The sequence below is a fragment of the Nestor notabilis genome, unplaced genomic scaffold (genome assembly GCF_000696875.1).
Source record: "Nestor notabilis isolate BGI_N333 unplaced genomic scaffold, ASM69687v1 scaffold4594, whole genome shotgun sequence".
NCBI classification, from domain to species: domain Eukaryota; kingdom Metazoa; phylum Chordata; class Aves; order Psittaciformes; family Psittacidae; genus Nestor; species Nestor notabilis.
The window spans coordinates 159703-176710 of NW_009926718.1; the positions used below are offsets into that span (position 1 = coordinate 159703).

The 17008-nt window shown below is 45.1% G+C and overlaps 1 protein-coding gene across 3 annotated transcripts in view; it reads left to right on the forward strand.

Annotated features, from left to right (window-relative positions):
- The window catches only part of GRIA1 (glutamate receptor, ionotropic, AMPA 1), a 118714-nt gene that overhangs the window by 53200 nt on the left and 48506 nt on the right, over positions 1–17008 (forward strand). For 2 of the 3 annotated variants that reach the window (XM_010013677.1, XM_010013676.1), the window contains exons 3-5: positions 2721–2960; positions 4480–4664; positions 9559–9612. In XM_010013677.1, the coding sequence (XP_010011979.1) occupies positions 2721–2960; positions 4480–4664; positions 9559–9612 (479 nt within the window). The remainder of the gene's footprint in view (positions 1–2720; positions 2961–4479; positions 4665–9558; positions 9613–17008) is intronic. The other variant, XM_010013678.1, reaches the window with a different exon arrangement.

Consider the following 17008-nt stretch of genomic DNA (forward strand, 5'->3'; position numbering starts at 1 on the left):
ATTAGGAAGTTGCAGAGCAATCAAATGAGAACACAGTTGTTAATAGCTTTGCTTAATAAAACGATTACTGCAAATATAAAGACATTCCAGTGATCTTTTAGTGCATTAAATAAATGGCAAGTAACTTCGTGTTAGTTTTGCTGGGTAAATTCATTTGAAACATCTGTAATTTAAAATAGCTCTGAAATGTAAATAAATTTGCAGACACCATCTTTACATTATGCCAAATTCAGTCCCAGAAAGGTGGCTGCAGTTCTCACTCTTGACATTTCTCCGTATTGACACAACAGTTTGTTGTTCTTTGGGTGCTAGCCCTCAGCAAGCCTTTCCCCTGCAGCCTCCACGTTATCTGTCTTATCCATGGCCCTTCTCAGCCTGAAAGTACAAAGAGAGCCAGGGTTCTTTCCAAACTTACTAATGATAAAGACTGTTATTCTCCCAGCCGTTGTTGGTGCAATCTGTTTCAAATGCTGGAATTGATGAGTGTCTCAGAACAGTGTAGGAGTGCTGCCTGAGCATGACTGAGCCACAGTGTTAAAAAAGATAAAATATCTCAAAAATAATAGATTCATTTGAAAGAGAAAATAAAATGGAAGGAAGCCATGGCTTGCCTGAAACAAAGCAAGGCAGCTAAGTTTATTATCTGGATTATTAATTGTGCTGGATTGTTCAGCTGCCCCGAGAATGTCACTTTAATCATTCAGTGAGCCTGGAGCCTGGGTCTCCAGAGATCGTGTTCTGATCTCTCACATATGGTAAATCGCACTGTTCATTAGACCCAGTCCAGTCACATGGAAATGATGTTCAGATTATTTCTATCCATATCTGCTACTTTTCTTCCTGGATGTGTCAGTCTCATGATGAGGGCAGTGACTCCAGCTGATACAGACACAATTGCTGATTGCAAAAAGAGACACCGCTGTGAAAATAAAGTGAAGAGGGTTTTATTTCCATCGCGGTTCAGGCTTCACGAGAAGTCTCTGTCCCACAGAAATACAAATACCCTCAGAGAAGGAGGAGGCTGATGTATATAAGGTCACCAACACTGAACAGTGAAAAGAGGATGGGTGACCCTGGGGACAAACTGCTGGGCAGCGATGCCCAACACATGGGCTCAACTCCAAGAGGAAGGTGGTTTCAGCAGTGTCGTGAGATTCAGTTCTCAGCTCTTGACACTCTGTGCCGCTTTGAAAATCTGGCTGCTTTGTTTTGGTGGTGAGATGGGAGCAGGGACTCACTTTGCAAGTAGGAAACAGGATTTCTTGCTCTTCCCTCTGTATATTTGATGCTGGCAGTAGAGAAGTGAGGAACGAGGTAATCTTATCCAGGATGGCTGTAAGCCAGTCAGGGATGACTTCTGGTCCCTACTGGAGGGACAGAGCTTGGATGGAGCCCAGCTAAGGATGCAGTAAGCTCATGTTCAGGAGCCTGTCTCCAGTCACACATGCAGAAGGTTCAGTACTGGTGGCTACCAGCAGAAACCAGGTCAAGGGATTCCCAAGCAGTGCAGAGTGCTTGCAAGGGGACCCCAAAATGTCACATCCAACTTCTCACCCTGCACTGTTGGGGGGGGGCTGGCAAGAGATGTGTGAAGTGTTGAGTCAATATAAATGTCACAGCTAAAGGTTTGCAGAATCGGAGTGACAACAGGAGGAGACACTGGTGCCAGGAGTTCAGACAGAGGGAAAACACTGTCACTGCCACTCTCTGGCTTGGAGATTTATTGATGGTAACTTGGGCTGTGCCATAAACAGGGTTGATATTAAATGAGTCTGACTGTCACAGGGGCTGTTTTACAACCCAAAGTGTGAACTCTCTCTGCCTCACTGAGATCCTGAGGCATTTTTCCAGCAGCTCTAACGATCTCATTAAGTGCTCTCCCAAGAAGGTCTCCAACCCAAGAGAGCCTCCCTTGCACAGCACAGAGCCAGCTGCTGAGATCAGACACAAATGTCTGCCAGAGGACCCAGTGAGCACTCCTCATGGAGACCTCCCAGGCCTCCACGACTACCTAACTGCCTTCGCTACCATGGCTTTGTGAAGAAAGTCCACGTGTCAGACGCTCTGACCTCAGTGTCAGAAGCTCATGCCCATGGACAAAGTTCTCCATAGCTGTGCTCTGACTGTACTCAACCTAGGTAAACCTTTGCTGAGGTGGCCTCTCAGCAAGGTCTCAGCTTCTGAGGTCAAAGCCATGTTTTCCTCCTTGTCTTCTGGAGTCCTTGGCTGCAAAGGACTGTGCTGTAATACAAATGCTTTCCTTCTGCTTGAATGCATCTGGGGCTGCAATAACAAACTCTAACTGCAATCTTTCTTCCCCATAATAACACAGCTCCATAGGCCAGCCAGCTACCAATCCAAGGAGGCAGGGCTTGGTGAGCCACTGTGCTTTTCTGATGAGGGGTTCCCTTGTTCAGATAATGCATTTTACCCCAGAAGCAGCAAAATCTTCAGCAGAGCCCTGGGGATGCTGAATGCACTCTTCTGTGTCGCTTCTGCCTATCAAAGGTAAAGCAGGTCTGTTGAGGTGAAGGGTAAAGCACTCCATGGCCACAAGCTCTGTTCTTCACAGGTTGCATTGACCTACCGACACGACTCAACAAAAACTACCTAGTCCAGAAAGCCTGCAGCTTATCTCAGGGAAAAGGCTTATTTTAGTGACTTCCCTGAGAATCCTTCTTGTCCTTCTGCCCTCACGACCTTTCTCTCTTCTCCTCCAGTCTGCTCGCAGTTCTCCAAAGGCGTCTATGCCATCTTTGGGTTTTATGAGAGGAGGACCGTCAACATGCTCACGTCTTTCTGCGGGGCTCTCCATGTCTGCTTCATAACACCAAGCTTCCCCGTCGAAACCTCCAACCAGTTTGTTCTTCAGCTTCGCCCAGAGCTCCAGGATGCCCTCATCAATGTCATTGAGCACTACAGCTGGCAGAAGTTTGTGTACATTTATGATGCTGACCGGGGTAAGTCACAAGTACATGGGAAGGGTTACTAGGCAATTAAACATAGTGGTCTAGGTGGAGTCTTCTCCTGAAGAAGTCCTCTTACTGTGGGTTGCTGGAGGCTGAGAGGGTGGCTAAAGGAAGGGTCACCCTGTCTTCCCTGTTTTCTGTTCCTTTTCTAAATATCCAGTATTGCTGAAGGTGAGCATTGACCTAGATGAAGCATTAATCTGACCCAGTATGTCTGTGTTCATGGGATTAGGTCTGAACCCCATCAACATGAGGGAAATATTTAATGTTTAAGCAGTTTCAGTTTCTAATGGGGAAATGGTTTATATTGAACAGGTCTGTCAAACTGAAGGCCACCGAGTTCCATGTTTATGAACATGAACCAGCTGCTGCTTAGGTCTCACCTGAGCCCACATCCAGTTGTGATACATGTGTGAGTTTCTGGCAGGTGGCTTAGTTAGCCAGGTTGGATGGAGCTCTGAGCAACCTGCTCTAGTGGAAAGTGTCCCTGCCCATGGCAGGGGGTTTGGAACTAGATGAGCTTTAAGGTCCCTTCCAACCCAAATCGTTCTATCATTCTATGGAAACTCCACATTCCCTGTGTTAGTTCTTTATGTAAAACAATAAAAGCCTTGGTTGGGTTCTTGGAAAATATTTTCTTAACTTTCTAATCCATAAACGGAGTCAGTGAACTTACTGTTCTGTGATTAAGTTTCCCCAGCTCTTAGATGCCTTTACAGCACCAGGCTTGGAGGCTGAGAGCAAAATGGACTTGTGGAGGACAGTGCAGATATAAGGGCGATTCACAGCACTGTCCTGGAAATTATCATTAGCCCTTGCAGGGACAGGATGACCTTAGGAGATAAGGACAAGGTATAAAAGCATCCCACCTATTTTTCTGTTGTCATGAGGCATGGGCACACTGAATATCCCAAAAGGACTGTAGTAGGCAGGGTTATCTAACAGGACTCCAGAGCAGTCCCGATTATGTGTCTTTCCTCTGGAAGGCTGTCTATGTAATTTAGGCAAGATCCTTCTTAAAATAATTAAGTTTTCTGATGAGATGCTGCTGAGAGAGGCAGGGACACTGAATCTGATTGTGTGTTGTGATTGCTGAGGGTGTCCCTAACTCTAGGAGCATGCAGCCTAAACAGATCAAAGACGAGAAGGAAACTGTGGCTGAGAGAAATCAAGTGATTTGGGTAGTGACAGACAAGGACGGGGATTAGAGCTCTTATCTGAATCCCACAGCAGGGCCTGATCAACGAGACTGATCTGCTGATTAAAAAGGAAAACCAGGCCTGGAATCATCCTATTTTCTGTGCTAGGATGGAAAAAGTGGGAGTCATTAATTCTAGCCCAGCTGTGTTTGGCGAAGATGCTAGACTATTAGCTGCTCTCTGTACTTGCGATGCTGTATACAGCATGGCTTGGGGCACCTACACAGGCTGTCAGAAGGAAAGATGCCATTGCAGAACTAAAACTTGCTTCTCCCCCTGCAGTCGTCTTCCCTCTCTCTTCCTCATCATAGGGTTGTCAGTCCTACAGAAAGTGCTGGACACTGCAGCTGAGAAGAACTGGCAGGTGACAGCTGTCAACATCCTGACAACAACAGAAGAGGGCTACCGCGTACTCTTCCAGGAGCTGGAGAAGAAGAAGGAAAGGCTGGTGGTGGTGGACTGTGAATCTGAGCGGCTGAACATCATCCTTAGCAAGGTTTGTTGGGGGGGTTTGTCTGGGAGGGGTCTTGCACATAGGATGGAAAGGGTTGTTTCTCCCCGTTCTTGTCTGGTCCATGTCTCATTGCAGCTGTCATTGGATGTGGTGTATGTGCATTGGAGCGGGCTGCTGAGCTTGCAAATATTCCTCCACTGTGTATTGTGAAAACTGTAAAGTCATATAAGTACGAGGAGCTCTAATGTATTCATGCTGAGTGAGCTCTGCTGCTCCATGTTCCCCACTTGTTTGACTCCTCTGCTTAGCCCTTTACACCCTCTTAAGTCCTCAGTGAGTTTGCTCTGTGCTAATTCCTCCAAGCAGCTTGCACAAGACATGGCACTTTCTTATTCTGCTGAGTTTTTCTTCAGTTTTTCCACACTCTTGTGAGTTAGGGTGGAGGTGTCCTCCAGCCTCCACGTGCAGCACTGAATTCTCACAACCAGTGCCAACAGGACGGAGATGGAGAAGCTTTATGGTCCATCTGTAATGGCCTCAGGAGCACTGTCTCCAGATCAGACTAGAGCTCACCATCCTCCCAAGACATCCAGGCTGTAGCAGGATTGAATGTTTCCAGCTCCTCTCATGCCTTGCAGCAAGAAGACATGTTCATTCACAGCCATCTCCTGGTTGTTTTGGCAGTTCATGGACATGAGGCAGATGGCATATGCTACAGAGGACTCAGCAGTTAGGTTCTGTGCCCTGCCTTACTCATCCTCAATCTAGACAGGCCACCAAGCAGCACAGATCCAAATTTTCCCCATCCTCTTTCCACCATGCCTCCCTTGAAGCTTTCCCTAAGTCCTGAACATGGAAATCTGTGGACAGGAGACGAGTGCAAGCCCATGGACAGGTCTCAGTTCACACTTGTGTCCCCTCCTCCACTCCAGCCACGACACCTTTACCTCTCACACCTACAGCCAAGGCCTTCCCTGCCTCCCCACCACTGGGACTCCCATCCTACATGGCTTAGAAAGGACCCCACAGCTGGTGTGCTGTGACTCCCACTATCAATCTTCCCATAATCAGCTCACTCTTACCTCGTGCTTCACACATTGCCTGTCTAAGGTACCTGTCATCTCCTGTCTCACACTTCAGCTGCTCTCCGTATGGGGCAAGGACTGCCATTTCACCAGCAGCATGGCTCAGCGATGAGCACAATCCATCCTTGATGGATGTCTCTGGGTGCTATTCTATTATATATAATACTATAGCAGGTTTTAACCTCAAAGGTCATGCTCATGGAGGAGAGACCAGATTATTCTGGAGGGTAAAGCCTTCTCTCTGATCATGGAGCAGCTGCAGTTGAACAACATTTTTAATAGGATGACAGGACCTAGGCAGTGAATTTGCCTTTTCTGCAGGTTTCCCTATAGGGTATATCAGATTTGTAGGGTTAATGAAGTTGGGTTTTTAAGCCTGGTTTGTCTAACAGAAAGTTAAGTTCTATAGTCAAACATTATCTAATTTTCCTAATATGAACAGGAAAGTAAGTCTTTCTTTCAAACTTCTTCACATAACTGGAGCAAGAGGTTGAGATCTCTTCTAACCCAAATTATTCTGTGATTCTGAAAGTTAAACTTAGATATAAGTAATGCTACTTGCAAGAACCTAAAAATCTAGATTTTGTGATTATTTGTTCTGCAATGCTGTAAAAAACATCCATTCCCAGGGAAAAGAGGGACAATGTTGTGTTTTCCTGATAAAAGACAGAGCAATTCCAACAGTTGCCTGTGCCTAGCTGGTAACACTTCTGTTAGGAATAGTGCCATGAATAACTTTTTCAGACCTGTGTAGTCCATTTACATCCTTGTTTGCCTTCTTGCTCTGAGTCCACAGGGATTTCTGAAAGCAGAGTTAGTTATCCCACCATAAGCAGGGAATGCCAGGGCTGTCACAACATGTAGATGAGCAGGAGGAGTCAAAGACAGTGTTGGGCTCATTATCACATGAATTTCAGCCGGGACTTACACTGGGGCTGGCGGCCGGTCTCTCAGCTCACTGCACCAACAGCCTCTGCGTGGATGTCACTGCTCTGTTAGCCCTGTCTCTTTGAGTGTCTGAGATGTTCAAAGAGCTGCCTCAGCCTCTCAGGGACATTTTAATGCATTTATCTCCCTCCCTGACAAGCTTGTCTCTGTCTTTTCGGTGGCTGTGGATTTGTGCTCCCCAGTGAACAGAAGAGCTAGGGATGGCTGTTTAGCATCAGTGCCTCACATGTACACACTGGTGCTTGCACACGCTTTTAGTTTCTTCTGCCCACTCTGTACACATAACACAAACAACCACCGCTGACTCCAGCAAGGTAGTCCTCACGTTCTGGAGACGGTAGCTGTAGAGGAGCCAGTGCTCAATATGTTAATGATACATGGGAAAATGACCTGATTTCTGTCTAGGAGATTTCTCTGTGTCATTTCTCAATGACGTGATTTATGTTTGCCAAGGTAACTGTCATTTGTGAGCCAGGCCTTGGTTCATGGCAGGATATCTGCAGGGCTGCACTGCGTAGCTTAATGGGATAAGTATATGGTGGGCTGTATTCCATCAAAGCCCTGTATTGTTTCTTCCTTGTCTCTCATTAAAATGAATAACTGGAATATCTCCTTTGCCAGTGTTTCACTCTGAGAGGATTTCTCTCTAATAGATGTCAAACTGGCCCATTAAGAAGTGGGTAATGAAACCTAGGTGGCCCAAGTGAGCTATCAGCATGCAGCCTAGCACAGCCTCTCACCACGTTCAGGCTAAGTGATAAATGCTATTATAACCTCAGCTTGCTACTGCTGTCCGGACACATTAGGACTGAGCAAGCATTTTAAAATAAATTAAGATCACAAATAACTGTGTAAAACACAGGAAGCAAGCCTCATAATTCAGGTGGATGGGCTGCAAGATTAACAGCTCAGGAAAAGCTGGATGGCAGCCCTCTCTGCTTCATGGACTCTGACACCTAATAAAATAACAAAGGGAGAGTCTGGGTAGAAGGAACCAGTGCCAATATTGTTGACACTGGAGAAATGGGGAATTGCATCGTAATTCTTAGACACCCCATTGCCCTGGAGATGCTCCTTTCTCCCACAAGGTCTGGGACTTTCTGCAAAGGTCAGCCTCAGATGATAAATGGAAGGGGACAAGTTGGGTCTGGTTTTGCTGCTCAGATCTGCAATGGAAGATACTCAGAAAACTACCCTTAATAAGAGGATATATCTTTATAGCCTTAGGTGTTCAGAGGTTTTTTGCTGAGGGCCCCAGCCTGCTCAGCAGAAGCCATACTGAGGGATCCTGTGTGGAGAACCACTGCACAGTGAAGCTGGTGGAGCTGACATTAGTTGTGTAAGGAACTGCCACTACATGAAGCCTTCATTGGAGTTAATTGCTGCCCCCACGTTAATGCTGGGAACCAGATGAGTTTTAATGTGCATACAAGAGCACTTCATCAGGGAAAGGATAAGGCAGATGAACCACTTGCACAGAGCAAGTGTCAGCTCATTTATAATCCATTTGGAAATCCTTAAATGGCTGCCCATGATAATCTGGGAGTGCTGCCCCATGGGGTGGATCAGTCTGTGTGTGCCCTTGTCTGACACTTCTCAAACACCCTGGTATGAGAGAGAAGGCCTGGGTAGACAGATCTCTGGTCAAATCCAACACAGCAGTCTTCTTATTATCATTCTGGCTGTGAGGATCTTCCTGGCCTCACTACTGCCTGGCAAAACAGGCAGTCATTCAGGATCAATTCATACAACAACGGAAATAAGAGGTAGTGTTGTCAGCAAAGAAACCTTGTGGAAACAACACAATTCTCTCAGAAACTGGCAATTCTTGTTTTTACAGGGTCTTTTACAGGTTTCTGTTGGTTTGGGTTGGGTTGTTTTTACTGTCATCTTTCTGTATGTGGATTGGCTCAAATGCAGGTGGTATCTGGCTCTAATAACCTGGTAAGAATTGAACAGTGCTGCTGGAAATCAATGTAGAGGAATTTCAGTGGAAACATGGTGCCAGCAAGAATAATGTGATTTTTAGCTGTGTTTTTTCTGTATTTTTTTTAAATCAAGGGAGAAAAAGACAGTTAGGGACCGTCTGACTGATGACTGTCCCCATAATCACAGGCAAGCCTGCTACAGGTGGTGCCTTTCTACCTAGACAAGTGAAACCTTTCCAGCTAAGATCGAAACTTTCAAATGTTACAGATCTGTAAGTAATTGTGTTGATAAAAGAGAATAAAAACCTAACTCTGCAGGCATCAGGGAGAAAGGAGTAAGTGGCAAAGAGCATATATTGAGGCACCATGATTATGAAGATATAAATAATCTCAATGAACATGCAATGGGAATCCTCTGTGACTTTCCCAAGCAGCTTTGTTCTGGAGATGTGGTTTGAAGCAACCCTAATGCCCTAAAGGAGAAAGATTGTCCAATAGTCTAAACCTCCTGACATCTTGCTCAGGTGGGTGTCTGCAGCAGTGACTCTAGCTCAGACAATGTGCTCTCTAGTCTTGCTTGATGTTTCAGCTGCATTCACAGAACAAATGGATCCCAGCTCCTCACTTTGTTCCTTTACTGTCTGGAATATAAATCTTGTTTAACCTTTCAATTAAAAAAAGGCAACACTGTTTTTTTCCCCCTGAGCCCATAGGACACAGGTTGGTTTAGGTAGTTTATTCTTCCCTGCCTGTGGAATACACTTGCGGATGTTGTTCTGTCTCATTTCAGACTTGCTGCTCAAATATCATGTGTGGAAGCTCTGTCCTTCCTCTAACAAGATAGTAGATTTTTCTTTTGCTATGTCTTCCTGTCCACAACTGAACAGTCTCACTGGGGGAAAAAAGGAAAGAGAAGACACAAGCTTTTCTTCCACAGTTGTTCTCTTCTAAATATCCTTGGTTTTTATCTTGCAGATTATCCAGCTTGAAAAAAATGGGAATGGGTACCACTACATCCTGGCAAATTTGGTGAGTTGCCCTCGTTGGTGGTTTTTTTGTGCTAGCTCATATTTTGTAAAGAACTGTGTTTATAGTTACTGATCTGACATCTTTTTCTCATCCACCTTTTGGTTAAAAAAAAAAACCCTCGAGTCCTCTGAGCTGTTCTTGTGGTGGTTTCTCTACAAGATTGTCTGCAGGGTATCTCCAAGATTCCTGGGGTTTTGTAATAGGTTGACCTTGGCTAGACCCAGTTCCCTCTTCATCTGGGCAAGGGAGACAAAACATGATAAAAGGGTCATGGGCTGAGAGAAGGACAGGGAGAGATCACTTGCTAGTTACTGCCATAGGCAAACCAGTCTCTGCTTCGGGAAATCAGCTTAATTTATTACCAATCAAATCCGAGTAGGATAAGGAGAAATAAAACCAAATCTTAAAAACACCTGACAGTGACAGGGTGACAGGGAACATAGGTTGTGGTCAGTTTATCACACGTTGTCCCTGCCACTTCTTCCTCCTCAGGAGAGGATTCCTCCCCTTTACAGCATGAGTCCCTCCTATGGGAGACAGTCCTCCACGGCCTTCTCCAACATGAAGTCATGGCATTACCCTCTTAGCTTGTTTCAGGCTGGCTGGCAAGAAACTGTTAACTGTTGGTATCAACTTGCTTTTTCTAACTAGTTTTCAGAATGCATCCACTGTGTTTCACAGCCATCCTGAGAGCATCACTAGGGGCAGACTTGTTAATGATGATGCACTAAGATCCCTCTGACCTTCCAGTAAAAATAAAGTACTTATTCTCCAGCTTGGTGCTAAATCAAATCGGACTGTCATGGCTCTAAGGAATGAACTCGATGTAAAGATTTCTGTAAGGAAAGGGCTGTCCCTGGGAGAGAAGGGAGAGCAGGACTGCACTGCCTGAGGACAGAGCAGTACTGGGCAGTGACAGGGCCATCTTTCTGTAGCAATATGGTGTTCTTTCCTAGGAGGGTGGATAATTTCCCTGCCTGGTGAGGTCTGGGAAGAGGTGAGAGAGAGAAGAATATCCTCAGTCCATGAGGCAGTTGGAGGTTTTCCACAGAAGAGCAGAATGTGTCCTGTAGATGTGTCCATCCATACAGGGGGACGCACAGCAGAGGACAGGCTTGTGTGAGCAGCGGGGTGAGCCATGTGCAGGGTCCAGTGCTATTCTTCCCTCCCACAGCTGCATCTTCAAGGCAGCACTGGGTAAACTTTAAACCACCAATTAGTCAAGCAGTTGCTGCCGTTCTTCTTCTCTCAATCGCAAGATAACTCTATAATTTACAAGACAAAAATGGCCACATAATTACCCTGTGATGACCTGATACTGACCCGGCACTTCTGCGCCAGGCGCCTACCATGTAATTACAAAGTTAAAAATATTACGTTGTGCAGAGAGAGACATGGAAATTGTAGAGCAGCCAATGACTTCAGTTGCTAATTTTTAAAAAATGATAATTTGTTGTAACCCAGGTCCCAGTCCTCAGCTCTTTATGAAAGTCCCTTCATTAAAGTTAATCAGGGAAGCTATTTAGAGTAGCTGGAGTGTGTGTGTCTGTGCACTTCCACGTATACCCATATGGGAGGCTAGATGAGAGTCATATCACCTCTTCTCTGTGTACGGTTTCATAAAGATAAATACACTAAAGACATGAGCTGGAGTTTTGAAGGACGTTCCCCTCTCTCTTATGATACCATGCTCTCCTGCTTTCAGCCTGAGGAAGTACCCTTTTCCTACCTTTATCTTGTTTTCTTAGCCTTTGCACAATTGCTGAGAGGACAGAGCTGGCTGGAAGAGGCTGCATACTCAGCCAACATGGCTTATAAATAATTAACTCAGACCTAAAGGCTTTTCATTTCCCCAGCCCCTCCGCAGGGAGATTCTGCCTCCCAGCTGCACCTCTGGGGACACAGGCTCTGGCGGGACAACAGAATCCACTGGATTGTGCTTTTCAAAGCAGCTTAGATCTGGAGAAAGAAGAGGAGTTGAAGGAATTCAAGCTCTTTCTTTTGGTCTTTCCTGGTCCTTAAAACCTAGAATTACACAAGAACCGAGCTCCAGAGATATACTAATAAAAGAGAAAAGAGAGTAGGGGACAATGAGACAGCATGGGAAAACTAGAATTGCACACTCAAGGTCAAGAAGGCCCTTTCCAGGGCAGCACAAGCCTTGTCATTCTGTGAGCACATGAGCAGGTCCAGACACCAGAAACCAGATCAATTTCTGTGATGTGCTGCACGCACATGAGAGCTACTCACTGCTCTATTCAGCAAGGAGAATGGCAAAAAGACCATGACGATCCCATGTTCCTGAGAACATATGGCAGTTGAAGAAGAACGGCAAGCCTCCCTATGCAGGGGCATCCAGGATGTTATAAGGGATTGGCAGAATGTGGGAAGTCAGCGTCTGGCAGGGTTAAACCTTAGCGTGGATGCTCTGAGCCTAGAGATCACAGTATGTTTTACCCTCTTCTAAGGACATCTCACTGCTGGATTAGAGCCTTTAGAGGGTGTAACATGCTGTAATTTATTCCGACTGACTCATACGCATAGTGGATAGACCTTAAACACCCCATATTTTCCCTTGTAGACAAGTCCTAAGATGACAGGGTGTGCATTGCCCTCCCACACACACATACCCTCGTGCACACCCGCATGCCTAGAACACAGCCTGATTTTGTGGAAGTGGCTCATTCTGGAGAATTAAGAACTAAAAACTGCAAGTGCCTGAACGTTTCATTTCCAAATTACTTTTAATCCAAGTTATTCTTTTGTCCCATGTGCTGGCTGATAGAATACTGATTTTAGGACTCTCATCCTATATGAACATAAGGCTCCCAGCCCTGGCTGGGATAGGCTTTGCCTTGCACAAGTCAAGTGAGTCCTCAGCTGGTTCACAGCCTCCAAGTTGCCCACACCAGCTGGAGCAAGGGGATGAATTTTCAATACCTGCCTTTTGCAACACAGCCTAAATTTCTTAGGAACTTCCCCAATTACGAAAATGACACATTGGAACCAAATATTGGGAAACACTCATGGATAACCCACTGAAATTCTTATTTTTGGCTATATGCTTGTTCAGAGCTACACTCAGCCAAAAAACAAGCAGTGGCACACTACTGAGCAGTTATAACAGCTCCAAAATGGTGCTACATCAATGAAGCTGCAAGGCAATGCACAGGCTGAATCAGGCCTATAAAATCATCCATGGGAGTATTTTGAACATGGAGGAATTCTCTGTCTAGTCACAGACAATTCATGAAGAAAGAGGAACTGTCTTGCATTAATCACTGCTTGTTTGCCCAGTGGTTGCTGTCGGGTAAGCAGTAGTAAGGCACCAAGCAGAATTTGACAAGTAGCAGCAAATGAAAGCTGGTATTTCCTAGCAGGAACAGCTTTCTTTTTCAGTGAAATTGCTGTTGCCAAGGTGAGACAATAATATTTCTGTGTTCACAAACAAAATGAAACCGTTCTGCACCTTAGGCCATGGACAAACATCCTTCTCTGAATCTGCTATGCCTGTTAAAGACACAACCCGCCTTGTTTGTTCAGCCCTGCTTGTCCCATGAAGGTCTGTCTGCCCATCACTGCAGGGGAAGGGTGCTTGTGAGCACCCTTGCCCCTCCTTGAGGCAAATTTGGGACTGTCTGTGGCTTTTGCAAACTCATGAAAACCTGATCCTCAACAGACAACCACGAGAGTTACCCCAGTTTGCTTTCACCAGCTGCCAGCCTGGATACTTGTGAAGTGTACCAGCACTGGGGCATTGAAACTACATCTCTCACCCTCTTTTTATATCTCTTTCTTTTTGGAACTCAAAAAGGTTTGGCAACTTTAAGAAGTGTTTGGTTTTGTGAGTCTTATTTTTCTAAGCTTTGTTCTCAGCCTTTGAGAGCATGTAGCAACCACAAAGAAAAAAATACAGTCAATACTATCAGAGAACCAATCTTAGAGGCTTCTGGGATTCCTTTCTTTTAATGTTACAGGCTTTTTCCCCATAACCTTGGCTTCATGTATCTGTTTGTTCTGTGCCAGGGATGTAGGTTGACTACTGGCAGTAGTGGGAGAACATCAGCTCTCTTAGGCAGAGAAAAATCTTTGTCTTGAAATAAGTGACATTGGTGTGACCTGTCTTTAAAAGAAAAGTATGAAAGACGGCTGCCACATACAGTGTTTTAGCCTTTTTTCTTTCCTGGTGCCTTAGTCCAGGTTGTTCTTTTAGCAAATGCTCTTGTTTGAAGTTGAATAGATAAGTGTACGAGATTGCTGATGCTAGGGGTAACAGGGAAAAGTAAAGATAAAATCGGCGTTGATTAGCAGAGGTAAGCATATTTTCCTGTGCCATTTTACATCAGCTTGTGTCAGTGCTGAGTTAGACCATGGAGGATGTTTCACTTTGCAAACAGTTGTGATAGCTTTGGAGGTTACCAGCCCAGCAGCTTTGCCAGCAGAGTGGTTTGTGCAGGAGCCAGGAAATATGTGCTGGTTTGGTTCAGTTCATCTGTGGCTTAAACGGACCTCTCTGATTTTTTTTCTCCCCCCTGGAAATGGAAGGGAGAATTTGTGCACCACCAATTTGTGCTGAGATGCAGTGACCTGAGCTGGTGAAGAAGGAGCACCCTCCCCAGCTGCCAAACAGGATGTCCAGATCCCTGGGGAGCAGAGTTCTCCCAGTACAGGCAGAGAGCAGCTCCCTTAAAGCAATGCAGGACATGTACATCCTGCTGTGGCTGTGTGGGGACAGTCTGCTCTGCCTATGCTAGGTACGAGCCTAGTGCGAGAAGCCGCACAAGTGTGATGTATGGCACTGGTCATGGGTCAGTGGCTCCGCTCCTTGTCCCGAGCCCCTGATTCAGCTTGCCTGGAGCTAAAATGTTGCTGTTCTCAGTCTCCCATCATCTTGAAAGCTGCCATATTTATTTTAATCACCCTCAGCTCTTAATGCTGTCTCCTGCCCCCTGAAGTATCACTGACTAAAGGTACAAACAAGGTCAGCAAAGCTCAAGTTTGCATCACTAGCTGATTGGAAACTGTTCTGTGGGAGTTTCAAAAAAGATGTGTACAGCATTGGCTTCTCATCATGGTAAGATCTCAAGATGCCTTATCTTGCAAAACCAATATTCTTATGTTGGAAATAGATGTCTTATGTTATTTTTAGGTTTCTAAAATTATGCCAGTTAGACCTTTCCTCTTTCCGAGAGCTTGGTGCAAGTAGGCTCATGAGAAAACTTGGTTTTCCAGGCAGAGGAAGACAATATAATATATCAGTGGAATTTCTGAGGTCTGAATTTCACTTCCAAATGGCTTTTCTGTCCTGATTCAAAACCTACCAAGCACAAGACACCCTTATAACATTATCTCATCTGAATAACTGGTAGTAGAAGACACAGCAGTGCCCTGAATTAATTTCTGCTTGAATTGGTGTCTCATGTTAAAGAAAATCATCTGGTTTTGATACAAAAATTACCCACGTGGGGGAATATGAACTGCAACCTTGGAAGGATTTTTGCAGTAGCTAATGAAGGCTCAAAAGCATGAGTGACTTACTGTGGTTTAAAAAAATCACTGAGCATCAGGTGAGCAACTGACAGATTTTATTACAGCCGTTGGAAGCAAAATTGTGTTTGCTTAAATCTCAGCAAGAGGGTGTTAAACTAACAGGTTTCCTCAGCCTTTTGCAGTCTCCTAATCCATTACCCCAGCTCAACTGGCAAAGGGTGATGTGTAAATTTGTAGTATCTTCCTCATGGTGACTTCATCACTGCTTTTTTTCTAGTCAAAACTTGTGTAGTTTCAGCTTCCTCCATCAGATTTATGCTTCTGTTTGCTAGATCAAATATTCCATTACTAACGTTTTGGTCCTTGTAAACTGTGATCCAGTTATCCCTTAATCATGTCTTTGATTGAAGTCCTGGCATCTGTCACTACACGGCACATTTCCCAAACCTTTAAATCAGTTTCTGCTCTGAAAGTCCTCTAAAGCACAAACATCCACCAAGAGCATCTGTCCCTCTGCCAGGACTGAGCTTTTCAGCAAGATGTGTATGATCATTTATACCCAGAATGTGCTACAGCAGAAGGATAGGTCTGATGCAAATAATACCACAAAGAAAATCTGTATAGCTGTATCACAAAAAGTTACTGGTCATTTCCTGCCCCATGTCCTTGAAGTTTGGATTCTCACCTCACTTGGTTTGTTTTGCATCGATAGACCAGCACAAAACAGACTCATCAATCTGCAGGCTTGGGACCCTGTCTGATAGTTCCCCCTCCTCCCATCTTCCTTTTCCCTTTCTTCTTCATTTACTTTTATGTTGCAGTGAGGACTCACATGTTTTGCTGCCACAATGAGATCTGACACATTAATAATTGTGCAGAAGAGAAGAAGGCCTCTCCTGTTGGAAGGTGTGCTGGAATGAGACTTGAGCAGATGGGCTGTTTTTTAACGTATCCTCCTTATTAATACGAAGTGATGGGAGTGAGGAATGATGCTTCACTGAGGAAGTCAATCTTAATGATAATTTGGTATATTAGGGATGCTCCGTCTGGAAACACTCAGCTTCTTGCTCGCTGCAGAAAGGCACTGGCATAGCTTAGAATGACAGGAGCCCCTTTACATTCAGTCAATTGATCTACAGCCATTCAGAAGCAATTGTTTTGCTTTGCAATGCTTCTTACAATCCTAAAGTCTGCTAGGAGCAGCAGTCTGGCATTGCAAGCCATACATGGATGAAGCTAAAGAGAGCTGGGCCAGTTTCCCAATGCTGCCACAGGTTTCTGTGGCACCCACCCAAGCTCAGGGTGAATTGCTTACATGCTTTTTGCTTAACAAGGAATATTTCAGTGTGCAACTTATAAACAAAAAGAGAAAAAAAAAATAGACTCTGGTCTCTTCATCCCAGATAGAAAGGGACTGAAAAAATCCTCTCACTCATTCCTGGCGTGAGGGGACTTTTATGTTCAACCAACAAGTCTTCTGCAGGCAATTCAAGAGAAAGGGGCATTTCCCGTCTCATCTCCTCAATCAGTGACGAGCTTTACCAGTCTCAGGGTGAGATATGGAGAGTTCAGAAGGTGCAGAGGGAGGAGAGAAAATAACAGTGTTTCTCAGCAATGTGGCAGTCTTCAAGGAGCCTCATGTCCTTTCTTTCAGGAAAAGCCAAGACTTGGAGCAAAGGCATGGAGGATTTAAGCCGTGCTGTGGTGAGGTTTATGAGACGATGAGCTGCAGCCTGCCCAGAGCTCAGCCCTTCCTGCCTGTTCCTGCAGCTTCAAAGGCACAATTATACTGCAAGAAAAGTGCCAGCAATTAACACCTATTTACTGAAATATATAGAGAATTTGGAGGTGTGGGGCAGTGGCTGGCTGCTGTCAATGTCTGGGTACAGAGGTGAGGCCACTGCTG